The 13739-nt window shown below is 51.4% G+C and overlaps 2 protein-coding genes across 2 annotated transcripts; both read right to left on the bottom strand.

Moving 5' to 3' along the window:
* Positions 1 to 9: 9 nt before the first annotated feature.
* Positions 10 to 1379, bottom strand: BC939DRAFT_475855 (uncharacterized protein; the record flags this gene model as incomplete). The annotated part of the gene is made up of 2 exons (XM_051558540.1): positions 10 to 204; positions 666 to 1379. 2 exons carry the CDS (start codon positions 1377 to 1379, stop codon positions 10 to 12), a joined length of 909 nt encoding a protein of 302 aa, XP_051413664.1.
* A 7969-nt stretch (positions 1380 to 9348) lies between these two features.
* BC939DRAFT_395524 (uncharacterized protein) lies at positions 9349 to 13618 on the bottom strand (the record flags this gene model as incomplete). The annotated part of the gene is made up of 9 exons (XM_051552231.1): positions 9349 to 9577; positions 9681 to 9890; positions 9981 to 10177; positions 10280 to 11601; positions 11694 to 12414; positions 12512 to 12713; positions 12790 to 12995; positions 13217 to 13315; positions 13421 to 13618. The coding sequence occupies 9 exons, from the start codon at positions 13616 to 13618 to the stop codon at positions 9349 to 9351; spliced, it is 3384 nt and encodes a 1127-aa protein (XP_051413663.1).
* Between the last annotated feature and the right edge of the window lie 121 nt (positions 13619 to 13739).

Here is a 13739-nt window from a genome sequence, read left to right as displayed (position 1 = left end):
CCATCACCCTCAAACGTGTCCACCATCGAATTCTGTCGATCTTGCTTCCACCCTGCAACCAACGAGATCTGGTCGAGCGACAAGACCTCTAGTCCAAGGCATGCCCAGGGAGTCGCGAATAGTCCGAGTACAGCATCCGTCTCGATCACGTCTTCGGCACTCGACAACCGGAACACCTGGAGACGACTGCAGGTGCTTAAAATCCTAGCCGTGTTGACAATATCCGAATGCTGAGTACAATCAAAGCTGCCGATGCCAGTTCCAGCTCCAGCTCCAGCTCCGGCTCCAGTCCCGTTCCCTCCACCATCTATACCTCCTCCGTCATGCGGATGGTGATGCTGGATCCTACGTCGGATACAAAGATTAACCGCCACGAGCGACTCGAACTGACTGATCAACGAGCTCGTCAACATCGGACCCAGGCACGGGATCTCCATCGCGAAGCGGTTTAAATTTTGTGCACTCTGGGCCATGGCCGCATACTCTGGGTCCTCGAGAGTGTTAAACATATCGGTCCCGAAACAATACGCCGCCGTAAACTGGATCGAACACAGATCCGGACAGCAAACTCGCATTCTCTTGCTCAGCGTCATCAGATCTCGTTCCTGCTCCGGAATCCATGTCCCTAAGAACGAGATTCTGCGCAAACTCGGACAGAATCGTACCAGGTCTAGTAAACATAGGCTGTTCAGCGGCACAAAGCCGAGACTGATCTCCTCCAGCGCATAGAGGGTCGACATCCCCTCCAGATCCTGAACACCATCGATAGAGCTCAAGCTGAGTCGCGACAGTTGAGGGCTCGCACAGAGGACCAAGGCCAATTGTCGACCGATAAGGTTCCAGTTCGACAGACAGAGATCCCTCAAATTGGCGAGCTTCATCAATGCAGAGTACTCCCTATCCAGGAAAGGATGCCCCAGCCCTGTCCAGGTAAGGTGCTGTAGCCCAGGATTGGAGAGCATGAACGGCACGGTCCAGCTGTGCTGCTGCGAGATAATAAGCCGCCTCAGATTGGTCGAGTAGAACGGCCCGGGATGATGGTGCCCAAACTGATCCCTAAACGATTGGAAATGGACACTATTGATCTGCAGAGCCGCCAGGGGCACGTAGCGCATGAGGGCGCTATCGTAGGACCGCCAGAGGATCGGGAGGAGGACCCGACGCCAGGCGCGGGAGACGGCCGTGCAGGCGAGGAGGTCCCTTGGGGCAAAGATGAAGGTTGTGGTAGTGCGGGTTGGGTTGAAGGGATCGGTATAGGTTGCTCTGTGTGTGAGAGGGATCAGCTGGCCGATCATGGCGATGATCTCGGGGATGGTGAGCGGGTTGAAACGTGAAGAAATGGATGTGGGCATGACGGCTACTGCTGGAGTATCGGACATCCTGTGGGGTGGAGGGGGTGTGGGTGTGTGTGTGTGCAACGAGCGGACTAGAATAGTGTTATAGAATTTAAAGGTGGGGATAAAGTTGGAGAGTGAAGCAGCAATCAAGCAAAATAAATGTGTGAAAAATGAAAATGAAAAAGGAAAGGGTGAGGAGCGAAGAGAGCAAAAAGGGAGCGAACCAATGGAGCGGTAAAAGAGGGACGAGACAAACCCGCCCACAGATGAAGCGGCGGAGGAATAAGGTTACGACTTGGGGCAAGTGCAAACGGAGCAGGACCGATGCGCACGCACGCAGCATAAGACGGCTCAAAGGGACAGGCAGAGGGATGGGAGGGAACAACGAAGCAGTGGGACATCGAGGGTGCAAAGGTGTAAAGGTGCAGGGGGGATCCCCCAAAGGTGCCGGCCTTTAATACTAGGCGGGCCAAGTCTACGAAACACCAAATGCGACACCATTGGGTTCTGAGGGACGCAGCGACCAGAGACAGGCCCAGAGGAAGCTGGGGAGTTGCTTTTGCCTTTTCCCTATTTCACTCGCACTCGCACTCGCACTTTCCCTCTCCATCGGTCGTCCTTTAATATTTTTCCCGGAGAAACAAGTTATTGCCTGCGATCAAACCGCTTTTGGCAGGTAGCCCAAGCCAAAGAGAGGAATAAAAATGGACGCCATCCCAAAAAGACATCAATTGTCGGACGATCAAAAAAAAAAATGAATTGGGCTGCCATGGCACGTCGTCGAAGGCACGAATAAGATGACTAGAAATAAATGCCGATGGCTCCTGGCGCAGCCAAAGTGTGAGCGAGTAAGCTAGTGATTCAGCTAGAATTGGCTCCACTCATGAGTGCCCATTCGGTAGAGAGATCCTATATTTCTATACAGACTAGTTCCCTCTGCCCGCATGACGCACCGCGGGCCTGAGTGGTTGTTTTGTGAAGCCGTGTTGATGGAGATGCATTCCAAGTGGTTCAATGGAGGAAGATGTGGATGTACACACACTTCCTTACCAAAAAATATTTGATTTACAAGGGGGCCGAGGTGTGCTCCACCCTCTAATTACAAAACCATCCCTACTGCAGACGTCGGATCCAGAATGGAGAATGCACTCAATACCTGGCTGGAGCCATCGCTGCAACTCACGCCTGTATTACATACATCCGTGTCGTTACTGGCACCAAGCAGGGTCCAGACTAACATCATTAAGGGACTACGTGTACCTGCTGTGTATGCTATGTTCCATGAACTTCTTGCCTGTCATCTGAGCTGGACCGACCCGCCGTTGTGTTGTGTTTTGTCCGCCGAATCCAGTTAGCGCGCATTTTTCGCATTCCTTCGCCCCATGAGCCCTTCTTTATCCATGACAATGACAATGCCGATCTAATCCTATCCGGGACACTGTCGACCAAACCCTATTGAGGGATGCATTGACGAGAGACCGGGACAGAAGGCATCTTCACTGGGTGTCCAGTTGCGATTACACGCTGTTGCGGAGGTGCCACAAGGAGGATCGACCAATGTTTACGCTCACAACCATAAGACCGCAAAAACGCGTTTTCAGAAACGGGTATGTCCGGCTTTTTTTCTTTTTTTTTTTAACATATAAATTTCTAGTAGAAAAGATCCATCCAGCCACAAAAGAACAGTGTCTGTTTCCCAATGCAACGGGCATGTTTACGATATATGTACACATGGGTACTCTGCTCAACCCTGGCCACAGCCAGCCCATCCTGTTCATCTTATTTCACTGTTGTTACTGTTGTTGTTGTTGTTGTTGTTGTTGTTGGTGTTGTCATTGTTGTCGTGGTTGTACAAAGAGGAAGATCTCTCACAGTGCGTATTGAGAGCCCTGGCTATCCAAAAACGCGCCACTGTCCAGTCGGCCCCGAGTGACCTCCAAGGTTCCTTCAACAACCGCCTCTCTCGACTTGAGCTCCTACAACAGCCATAACAACAACCGAAAATTGCAACAATTAGTAAAAAAAAGACCAAGACGCGCCCCAAACCAAGGGCCCCTGACATACAGCGTACGACATCAATATTACCTTCTCCAGTTCATCCAGTGGACGTAGCTCTTCAGCAGAGTCATACCTGATGCTCTCCTTCGCCTTCGCGAGCAGCGCTGCCATATCCTTATTCACGCTCGCTTCCCTCCTCATCCTTTGCTCCATTGCCGTGTACTGCTCTTGCATCTGCATCTGCGTCCTCCTTAACGACTGGACCATCTCTTCCCGAGCCTGTCTCTCCACCTCGGCCATCGCCCGATCCTTCGCTCGACCCTCTCGCTCCCCATCCCGCTCCTGCTCCGCGCTCTGGAGCTGCATTTCCAGCAGGTCCAGGTTCCTCGTCATCAACTGGACCCGGTCCCTGTACCCGGCCTCCATCTTCTTCCAGGCCTGCTTCCGTGCGTCCTGCTCATTCATCAACCGCGTAGTCTTCTCATTCATCATCGCAATACGCGCGGAGAGCTCGGCGACTTCTCGTTCGCCCGCGTGGATACGGGTGGCGCACAGGTCGTGGTTCGCCTCTTCGGTAGGGACCATCTTTGAGATCGTAACACGGGCGTTCTGGAGCTGGGCCAGGGTTTCGTGGTAGGATCGTGAGGCCTTGTGGATCTCGAGCTGGAGTTCCTTGATCCTTTGGAGGGCACCCTCGAGGTCCTTGACGAGAAGGCGGGAATGTGATTGGAGGCGTTTGTACTTGTGAGAGTCTTCAGCGGTGATCCGGGAGAAGGAGTCTTCGAGGTAGGAGAGTTTTTGGTTTTGGGAGGAATGGAGGGCGAGGGCGGAGCGGTATTTGTGCTCGAGGGATTTATAGCTTTCCATTTGGTTCGCGAGTGCCGAACGGAGCCGATCGAGCGTGTTTTCGAGCATGGAGAGGGACTCGCTATCCTTAGCTGCACGCGACTCAAGATCGGCATTTTGTCTAATATGTAATCGAAGAAAAAGTAGTGGCAGAGTAGATCTTTCAGTAAAACCATCCAAAAAAAAAAAAAAAAAAAGTAGTGTTCGAACGCGTTACCTGGTGTGCTCCGCAATGCGAGAGTTTAATATCTCGATCTTGTTGTCCTTGGCCATCGACTCCCGACGTGCATCCGCAAGACGAGCCTTGTAGCTAGTCACCTCACTTCGTAAGCGCTCCTCCATCTCTTCAATCTGTCCGTCTTTATCCCTAACCGCGCGGCTCAGCTCCTCCTTCTTGGCCTCCATCGATTCGATCTGGGCCGTGAGTGTTTGAATTCTCTCCATGACATCCGAATCGTTTGCATCATGCTGGGCAAGGGCACTCTTCAGCATCCCGAGGTCCTTCTCCAGCGTCGCGACCATCGTCGTCAACGTCTTGGCCTGCTCGATTGCCTTTGTCCTCCAGACGTCCGTCTCGTTCAACTTGGATTGGAGCGCAGAGATCTTTTGCTCAGCCTGGGTCGTATCAGCGATGTGTCGTCTCTTCTCGCTCTCGAGGCGCTGCACGGTCGCCTCCCATTCCTTGGTTTGTTCGATCGACGTCTGCTTCCAGTAGGTGAGCTCACGGACCTGCTCGCGGACCTCGTGATCATGGTCGAGACGGATTCTCTTCTCGAGGTGTTGAATGCGGGCCTGGAGCTCTTCAATAGTCATGTTGAGGGCAGCCTTTTCGTCGTCCATCTCTGAGGCTCGTCGCTTACGGTCATTGTGGAGGTCATGGCGCGCAGTGTTGACGGCCTCATTCAGACGGCTGATCTCGATGTATTGCTCTTCCAGCTTGTATTTAAGGTCTTTGATTACCCTTTCTTTGCGACGAAGGACATCTGTGCTATAGACGAGCTCGTTTGTCATATCTGTGGCCTGTAGAATATCGAAGAGACATTATTTTTTTTTTTTTTAAAAAAAAAAAAAAAAAAAAAGCAATGAACATTTTGATATAAAAAGAAAACAGCATTGCAGACAGCAATACAAAGACGACGATCGGTACCTTGATGACCCACCCCTCTTCATGCTTACTCCAGTTTTCCAGTTCATTCTTCAGAGCAGCTATCTGTTCCTCCTTCTCTCGAATCCGTTCCTTCGTATCCGCCTCAGCCTGCTTCAGCTGCTTCTTCAGATCCACATTCTGCGTACGCGACTCCTGCAGCTGCTCGGTCATCGCCTCGCGATCTTCGCTCGACTGCTCAACCGCAGCGTGAAGACTCGAGGCCTTACTATGGAGCTCCTTCTGCAGATGACCGAGATAAGCCTCCATCGCTTGAACCTCTCCCTCCAACATATTGATCTCCTCCTCAGCCCGTTGCGTTTGAGCCTGATGAAGCTTAGAGGACTCTTCTAGTGCAGCGATCCTGGTCAAGTTCTCCTTGTTCTGCTTCGACTTTGTCTCAAGCTCTGCGGCGATGTTGTTCATCTGGCTCAGTTCCTGCTCCTTCTGCGAAAGCTGCTCGCGCAACGACTCGACCTCGACTACGAGCTTGCTGGCAGTCGATGAGGCAGCAGCCTGGTCCTTATTAGATTGCGCCAGAGATTGGCACAACTCCTTAACCTGGGCCTCCAGGCCTTCCATCTGACGAGCGCGGTCCCTCATGCTCTCGCACATCTTGTCTAGATGGGCCAGTTGGCGGTCCTTCTCCAGAATCATTCTCTCGAGACTCGTTATCTCGACGGTCAGGGTCATGTTCATTTCCTTCTCGGCTCCGAGTTCCTCGATCTTTCCGTTGGCGCTCTCCAACTCGACAGTCTTGACGCGGAGTTGTTCACGAAGACCTTCGACCTCGGTTCTCATACTGCTGGCTGTCGAGCTGACCTTGTCCAGGTCATGGCTTGACTTCTGCTTCAGCTGCTGAACCGCTTGGTCTTTAGCCTCCATCTCGAGCCGAGCCGCCTTTATCTCCTCTTGAAGCGTCTGGATACGGCTGTCTTTGACTTTCAGCTCCATGTTCGCTTCTCGAAGTCCGCGGATCTCATCCTCTTTCTCACGCAGCTGTGTCTGGAGCTGCTCGGCCTGATCTTCCAGCTGCTGCATCTCAAACCCACAGTTCTCGTGGGCCAGCATAGCGTCCTCAAGATAGGTCAAGTGCTTCTCTTGGACCTCGACCTGGTCACGAATATCATTCAGCTCATCTTCCAAATCCTCGGCGTGCTTCTTGTAACCCTCAAGGCCCTCGAGAGACTTGTTTGCATCTTTGATTTGCGCCTCACAGCCACGGATGTCGGCCTTGAGCGTCTGAACCTGTTCCGCCAGCTTGTCAGCGCGGTCATGGTCCTTGGATAGAGACCTGTTAATCTTTTGGAGCTGGTTGAGCGCTGTTTCGCTCTTGGACAGCTGGTCTCGCAGTACCTGGAGCTCCAGGTCCAGAAACTGGATTTTCTCCTGCGCTCTCTCCAGGGTCGTGATCTTGTCATAGCATGCCTTGAGTTTTTGCTCTCGATCGGTCAGCCCTTTCTTCAGCTCTGACAGCTCGCTCGACATTCTCGAGGCCTCTTCCGTATGAGCATGGTGGCTCTTCTCGAGGTCCTGGATGGTGGCCTGGGACCCCCTCAGTCTCATCTCTCGGTCCATGAGCATATCACGTAATTCCTGGATTTGGACTGCTAAGCGTGCTCGCTGCTTGTTGGCCTCATCCAGATCTCTCTGGACCGTCTTTGCCTGCTCTTGCACATGCTCCTTGGCTTTCAGGTCCTTGTTCAGCTTTGAAATCTCATGTTGCAGCGTCTTCTGATACTCTCTCGCCATCTTCTTGTCCTCTTTCGACTGCAGCTGCGACTCCCTTAGGGCCTTCTCTTTCTGCTGGAGGTCCACACGGAGATCGCGGATTGTAATCTCGAGCTCGTGGATCTCGCGTGTCAGGGCCTCGGCGCGGTTGGTGACCTGCTGGAACTCGACGACATTGGCCTCGGCATCCCGGAGGGATTCTTCTTTTTCTTGGAGGTGCTTCTGGAGAAGAACGACATCGCTGTCGAGCAAGAGGATGGCCTCGCGGGCCTTCTCGCGATCGAGACTAGATTTTGCCCTCAGTTCACGGGTGGCGGACTCGTCCTCCTCGGCGCGCCTGCGGAGGTCATCGAGTAGGTTCTTGTTCGCCATTGTACTCGAGGAGGTACTCATAGGCGTGGTACTCTCGCTGCCTTGGTGGCGGTGCAAGGTAGGGTGCTGGCCGTCTTTGCTCTTGACGTTCGTATTCACGCTTAGCAAAGGAACACCATGCGGTTCAATCACGGTTTGGCTGTGTCCACGGTCCAGAGACGAAGCAGAGTCGGTGCTCACCGTGGATGAAGGGCTTCGGCTGGTCCGTCCGGGGAAGAGCATCGAGGCAATCGCACTGGTGGCGCGTGTAAAAAGACCGGGATCATGTCCCTCGATATCCGAGTCGACCTTCATGGCGCTGCCTTGGTCCTCCATATCATCTTCATCCATCTCCTTCTCCGTATCCTCCCCTTCCCCTACCTTGGATGGGCTGAAGCGGATGTGATCATTCTCACTGAATCGGATGTGATGATGGTCTCGGCCATCGTCCTCGGTTCCATGGTGATCCTGGCCATCGAGCATGTGGTGCTCATGCTCGCGAGGGGGGACATGGATGCTCAGCTGGTGATCTGGCTTTGCAGCCGAGGTAGCGCTTTCTTCACTGGGTGAGGAAGTCGAGGTTCTGCGCGCTGCAAGGGGGCTGAATCGGCGGACCTGGCGAGGATTCGCCGAAGATCCTGACGAAGACTCGGAAGGCGTGGCCAATTGTCGGACAAGACGTCCGCCTCTCAGATTGTATGTCTTACCGCTATCCCCCCTTGACTGATCCTCGCGTCGATTCGATCGCTGCAACTGGTTTGCAGCATGCATGTTCGCTTGAAGCTGATCCTCGTTCCCGGCGAAATCCTGGTACCAAATATGGTGGTGGTCGCGTCCATCCTTTTCAACGATATGATGGTCAATGCCATCCTTCAGGTGGTTACCGTGCTCTGTGTCGCCCGTTGACATGTAGGAACTTTGGTCAATTGGTGGCGAAATACTCTTTGGGGCGCCAAGGGCCGGTGTAGTGGCGGTCGTGCTCTTGCGCGACGAAGCGCGGGCCACGGGCCGTCCACCTTGTGTTCGGCTAGCCATGTTGAGTTGAAGTGGTGATTACTGTCTGTACAAGTTGACTATTTACACAGATATCCTACAATTCGGTCAATGAAAGAGGCGTTTTTCTTTTTTTAATTTTCAGCAGGGGTTTTATGGCTTTGCCTCTGCCAGTGGTATTGCTGGTGCCATTGCTCTACCTTCCGGGATATGAACAACGTGCGTGTATGTGCGCGTATGTTTGTGTTTGTGTGTTTGTATGTGTGTGCCTGTGTGCTTGTGTGTATTTATGTGTGTATGTGTGCGTGTGTGTAAAGGAGGGAGGATAAAGATGAGCAATTGCGCGAATGAATGTGGGAATGGATGTATGTCTGTGTAGGATGCGATGGTAGGTGTGAAATGGTGAATGGATAGTGCGCGTTGGGGAAAGAATGCGTGCGGTGAAGATGACGAAAGAGAATGGTTCCGAAATGCGTCCCCCAAGTTGTACTAACTGAGGATCTATATTATTAGATCCATATTAGTCTTCCATAACGCGATTTTTTTTTTTACATATTTTTTTTGTATCTCTCATAATCCAATGCGTGTATGCGCACTGGCCAGACTGTGTCTCATTACCCCACACCGTTTGACTATTGGTGCTAGCAAATGACATCATTACGAACACAGACGCGCACGAACAGTGGTATTGGCACAACGCTATCTTTGAAAAGTATGCACCCACAAGCAATTTTTTTTTTTTTTTTTTTTTTTTGGAAGAACCGCGTGGGCGTCGAGCTCAACAACTGAACCATTGTGTTTAGAGTAGAAAAGTAGTATGTTTAATTAACAACAGAAAATCTAAGCGAGCAGGCTGGGACAACTGAAGCGCACTTCATCCAGCACTCCAAGAGTACATTCATCGACACACAACAGCACAGCAGCGTAGCATGCTGGCCAGTGTTTCCTTTAACCCATAGGCTTTTGTGCTGTAGTATCGTATGCGCGAATTAACCTTGCTGTGCCAGATTCATTCTGAGAGAACGCAAAACCGCGGTTGCGACGCAGACGCTGAATATTGCGGACCTTGTGCACCGCCTTGCGGAACCGCTCCATGCGTGGCCGGTAGTCTGGGATATTGAGCTTTTGGATCTCCTGTACGTAGTGATACGTCCTTGGGAAGAATGTACGCTTCATGCTGTTGCATCGTTAAAGGAATAGATACGTGGTGAGCCGACGTTCTGTTGCAAGAATATGCTGTTCGTTCAAAAGATATAGCAGATGAAAACAAGCGAGCTTACTATTTAAAAGTGTAGTCGCGGAGGTTGCAGAACAGAGGCAACAGAATGATCGTCAACCAGAAGACAGGCTGGCTGTACAATGGACCAACAATACCAAAGTACTCTGGCGTAAGACCGACTTGGGCGCCAATGATCGCAAACAATGGGAAGAAGCCCATCCAGAAGATCATCGATCCGGGGATTGAGATGTATGCGTATTTTGTCCACAAGCTAAAATAAAGGACAACGGGGAAAGCTGAGTTGGTAATCGAGAGGTATGTACAGCAAAGCTCAATATCGGAGAGTATCCCGTGCACTTACTCCGTAACCAGGGCGGCCTTCCAGAGCACGGTTGCCAAGACTGCTGTATAGAGGGTAACACTCATAATCCATTCGCCTCCAATGGTGCCGTTGACCATGATCAGGTCATTCTGGAAGATGAATGCGACGGCGAAGAAAAGGATGATGGAATGGTAAATCGCATTGAATGCCCAGCCCCAGAACGTCTTCACGTTGAACTATAGAATGAAACAACAACATAAAGTGACGCGCGGTGTTAGCAACCCTTCTCCTCCTACGCAGACCAAATGCTTCAGCCGTCAACGCAACATCGAACTTACGAATTCGCTCTTCTGACCAAGCATATACATCTGTGGATAGCGGTCCAGCATCCTTGCACTGACATACTGGTCAAAGATACCGATTGTCAACGGAGGTAGTACCGTTAAGGCGACGTTGTAGAGTGAAACTGTCCAAGACTCGTAGACCGTCTGCCCCGAGAAACCGTTGTAGAACGCGTACCAAAACTGCGTCACGTAGAGACAAATGTTCTTGTAGAAACTGAACAGGATCAGCTTACTCAGACGCTGGTAGCTCCATGCGCCGTGGACGAGAAGCAGCTTCTTCAGGTATCGGAATTGTGAGATGGCAAAATCAGCACTTCGAGCAGCCTGAAGGCCCTCCAACCCTGAGATACCGACACCCACATGAGCGGCCTGAATCATCGACACATCATTCGCACCATCTCCGATAGCCAGCAGAATCGAGTTTAAGTTACGCTTGACCAACTTGACGACCAACGCCTTCTGAAGAGGGGATACGCGACAGCAAACAACTGCCTTGCAGAGCACAGCCAATTCCAGGAAAACCTTCTCAGTGTCTTTTTCCAACGCAAATCCGAGCGACTTGCCATCGATAATGAGTGCCAACGGCTCAATGTCGTCGCCACGCTGGAACGTTGATTTGATGGTCTTGACCTTGGTCTCCAAAAACTCCTTGGTTTCCCAGTGCGTCTGCTCGTTGCAAATGATCAGCGACATATCCTCCTGAATCAGCTTGCAACTGTATCCAATGTTAATGGCAGTTTCCTGTCTGTCACCGGTCAAGACCCAGACCTTGATTCCAGCCTGCTGCAATGTGTGGATCGTCTCTGGTACTCCATCCTGCAATTTGTCCTCGATAGCAGTGGCCCCTAGCAAGAACAAGTTCTTCTCGATCAGCTCGGCTGCCTTGTCAAGCTCATCAGATCGGTTTTGAATGGTCGTTGCTGCGCGGTCGTAAATCTGGGACCAGTGCTGGTACTCATGCTCAGGAATCTCTCTCATGGCGACACACAATGTACGGAGACCCTCTGTCGCGTAGTCCTCTAAATGCTGCAAGGTGGCGTCAACGAACTCGTTTTCAGAACCCAAGCGCTCCAGAATGACGGTATCGGCGCCTTTGCAGTATAGCCTGATCTTTCTGTCGGGCCCACGGACGATAGTCGACATGCGTTTGCGGGTCGAGTTGAATTCGCACACATTCAAAATCTCATATTGCAGATCGTTGCCTCCAACCTGGATGTTGACAGAGCGTGGTCGGCGAGTCGTGAACTGATATCCGAGTGTCGCAGCTCCAGAAACAAGCGCTCCCTCATCTGGTGAAGATGCCTGGTATACGATCTCTATGTTGCATCAGGCGAGCAAAGCGTCAGTCGGCATATCAAAGACAAGGAGAATAAAAAGACAATGCTGAAATATGGGGGATGGCAAGTACCTGATGGGTTGTTCTCTTGGCGCTCAGGAATAACAGTATGGCACACAGCAAGTAGTGTCAAAAATTCGTTGATGACATTGCTGCTAGGGTGATTGCGAAGATTGGCGTCCAACTGCTTAAAGTCGTGAACGCCAACCTCCACTCCGTCCTCGATGTGCGCCTGCTTTCCATCTTCGACTACGTCAGAATACGCTAATCCCGCGATTGAACATTGACGGAACTCCATCTCGTTACAAGTGAGCGTTCCCGTCTTGTCCGAAAAGATGTACTCGATCTGTCCAAGCTCCTCGACCAGAGACGACGTGCGCGCAAGTGCTGGAGTGTCGGTCTTTTCATAATACATATCCAGATCCGAGTTGATCAGTTGCGCCTGCCAGAACTTGACGACCTCCATGGTGACCATCAAACTGATAGGGATCAAGTTGTTGTACAGAATCAGGAAGGTGAGGATGTTGAGTCCGAAATCCGACCAGGATGATGGCATTGCCTCGATATATGAAAGCTGGGCGATGTTTCTGTTAGTGAGAACCATATTGCCAATAGCACTGGCGACAGACATGGCCAAGAGAATACCAAACAAAAAGATGATCTGGACGTTGGTCATCTTTTCCACTGAAGTGCGCTTGATCGGGGTTGCCGACGCATTCCTCATGAGTTTTGATTCGTGTCCTGTAAAGATAACCACGCCATAGATCCAATTGGTGTTGCGAAGTTGAGCTCCCTGCATTTCCAAAAAATAAAAAAAATAAAATCGAACGATAGTTTAGTTTCTGCTCAGGAATTCAAGGACGCCTTCCATTCAATTGATCGCGACATACTCGGAGAAGCACTTGGGTAGGGTCTAGCGGCATCTCTTTTGGATTTCCGTGAGTGGTATTCATAAGCAAAGTTCCTTCGAACGTGTACAGGCTGTTGTTGGGCTGCTCCGATCGGATACAGCCCCCGAGTTGAGATACATCGTGCGGCGTAAGCATGTGCACTGTTTCCGGTAGTGCTTGTTTGATCTTCAAGTTGGTCTCTCTATTGCAAGGGATCAATATTAGCATCAAATGCTTACTGATATGCATTCACCGGATGAAAAGACATGCCAACTTACCCATCCAAGTTGCTGGTTTCGACGTAACACATCCCTTCGGGCTCAGACGAGCTCAACAAAACCAGATCTGCGGGAAGGGACTCACCTCCCTCCACACGCACAATATCGCCAACCTTGACAGCGTGCCAAGGGCGTGGCACGAAGGTACTCCCGTGCAGGACCTTGGTCAGTCTTACGTTGGTCTCGCTGTCAGAGGCATGCCGTTTCTATGGTGAAAGGGGGATGGAGACGGAGCAGGTGATATTTTGTTTGTTATTAGGAGATAGGGACATGCAGGGCAGACTAGCAGTAAGTCATTGGAGTTCATGAGCAGCAGTGCGCTTGCTTGACCTCTTTAGGCAGCCAGTGTGAATTCTGGATCGCGCTGGAATGAGCCAGGAGAGGCGCTCCAAATCAATGTCAAGTCAAAATTGATCACTGCACTTACAAAGTCCTCCATGACCTCCTTGACAGCTGTGGCAAATAGCACGAGGGCCAGTGGCACTGCCGTGGTGAACCGTGATGTCGGAGAGACACCTTCGATTTGCTACGCGGCGATGTAGCAACAATTGAAGCGTGAATATGATGCTCAGGTCTTTGATGATAGCAGGACGGTGGAGGGCGAACACTGAGCTGGGGTATGGGCCCTTACCTGAATACAAGCCGTGAACAAGAAGAAGATGTTGGCGTATTTCGAGAACTGCTCGTAGAGGAACTTTGGCAGGAAGGTGAAATAGTTGTACTTTGACGTGGAGATGCGGTTGTGGAGGTACTTTGCTTGGCCATTGCGTTCTGAGTTGTTGAGGTAAATGACGCGAATCCCATCCTGGTTGCCGGATGACCCTCCCATGAAATTGGCGATGAAGGAAGCGAATGCATTGGGTACCTTGTGGAGTTTATGGCTGTTGGATGGTGGGCCCGAGGGTCGACTGGCATAGGATGAAGAGTCGGGAGGATACTGTGAGTGCAGC

Source organism: Gamsiella multidivaricata, assembly GCF_025024155.1.
Source record: "Gamsiella multidivaricata strain RSA 2152 chromosome Unknown BC939scaffold_22, whole genome shotgun sequence".
NCBI lineage: Eukaryota > Fungi > Mortierellomycota > Mortierellomycetes > Mortierellales > Mortierellaceae > Gamsiella > Gamsiella multidivaricata.
Note: the sequence above shows the minus strand (reverse complement) of the source record. Positions and strands in the feature narration are given on the sequence as shown.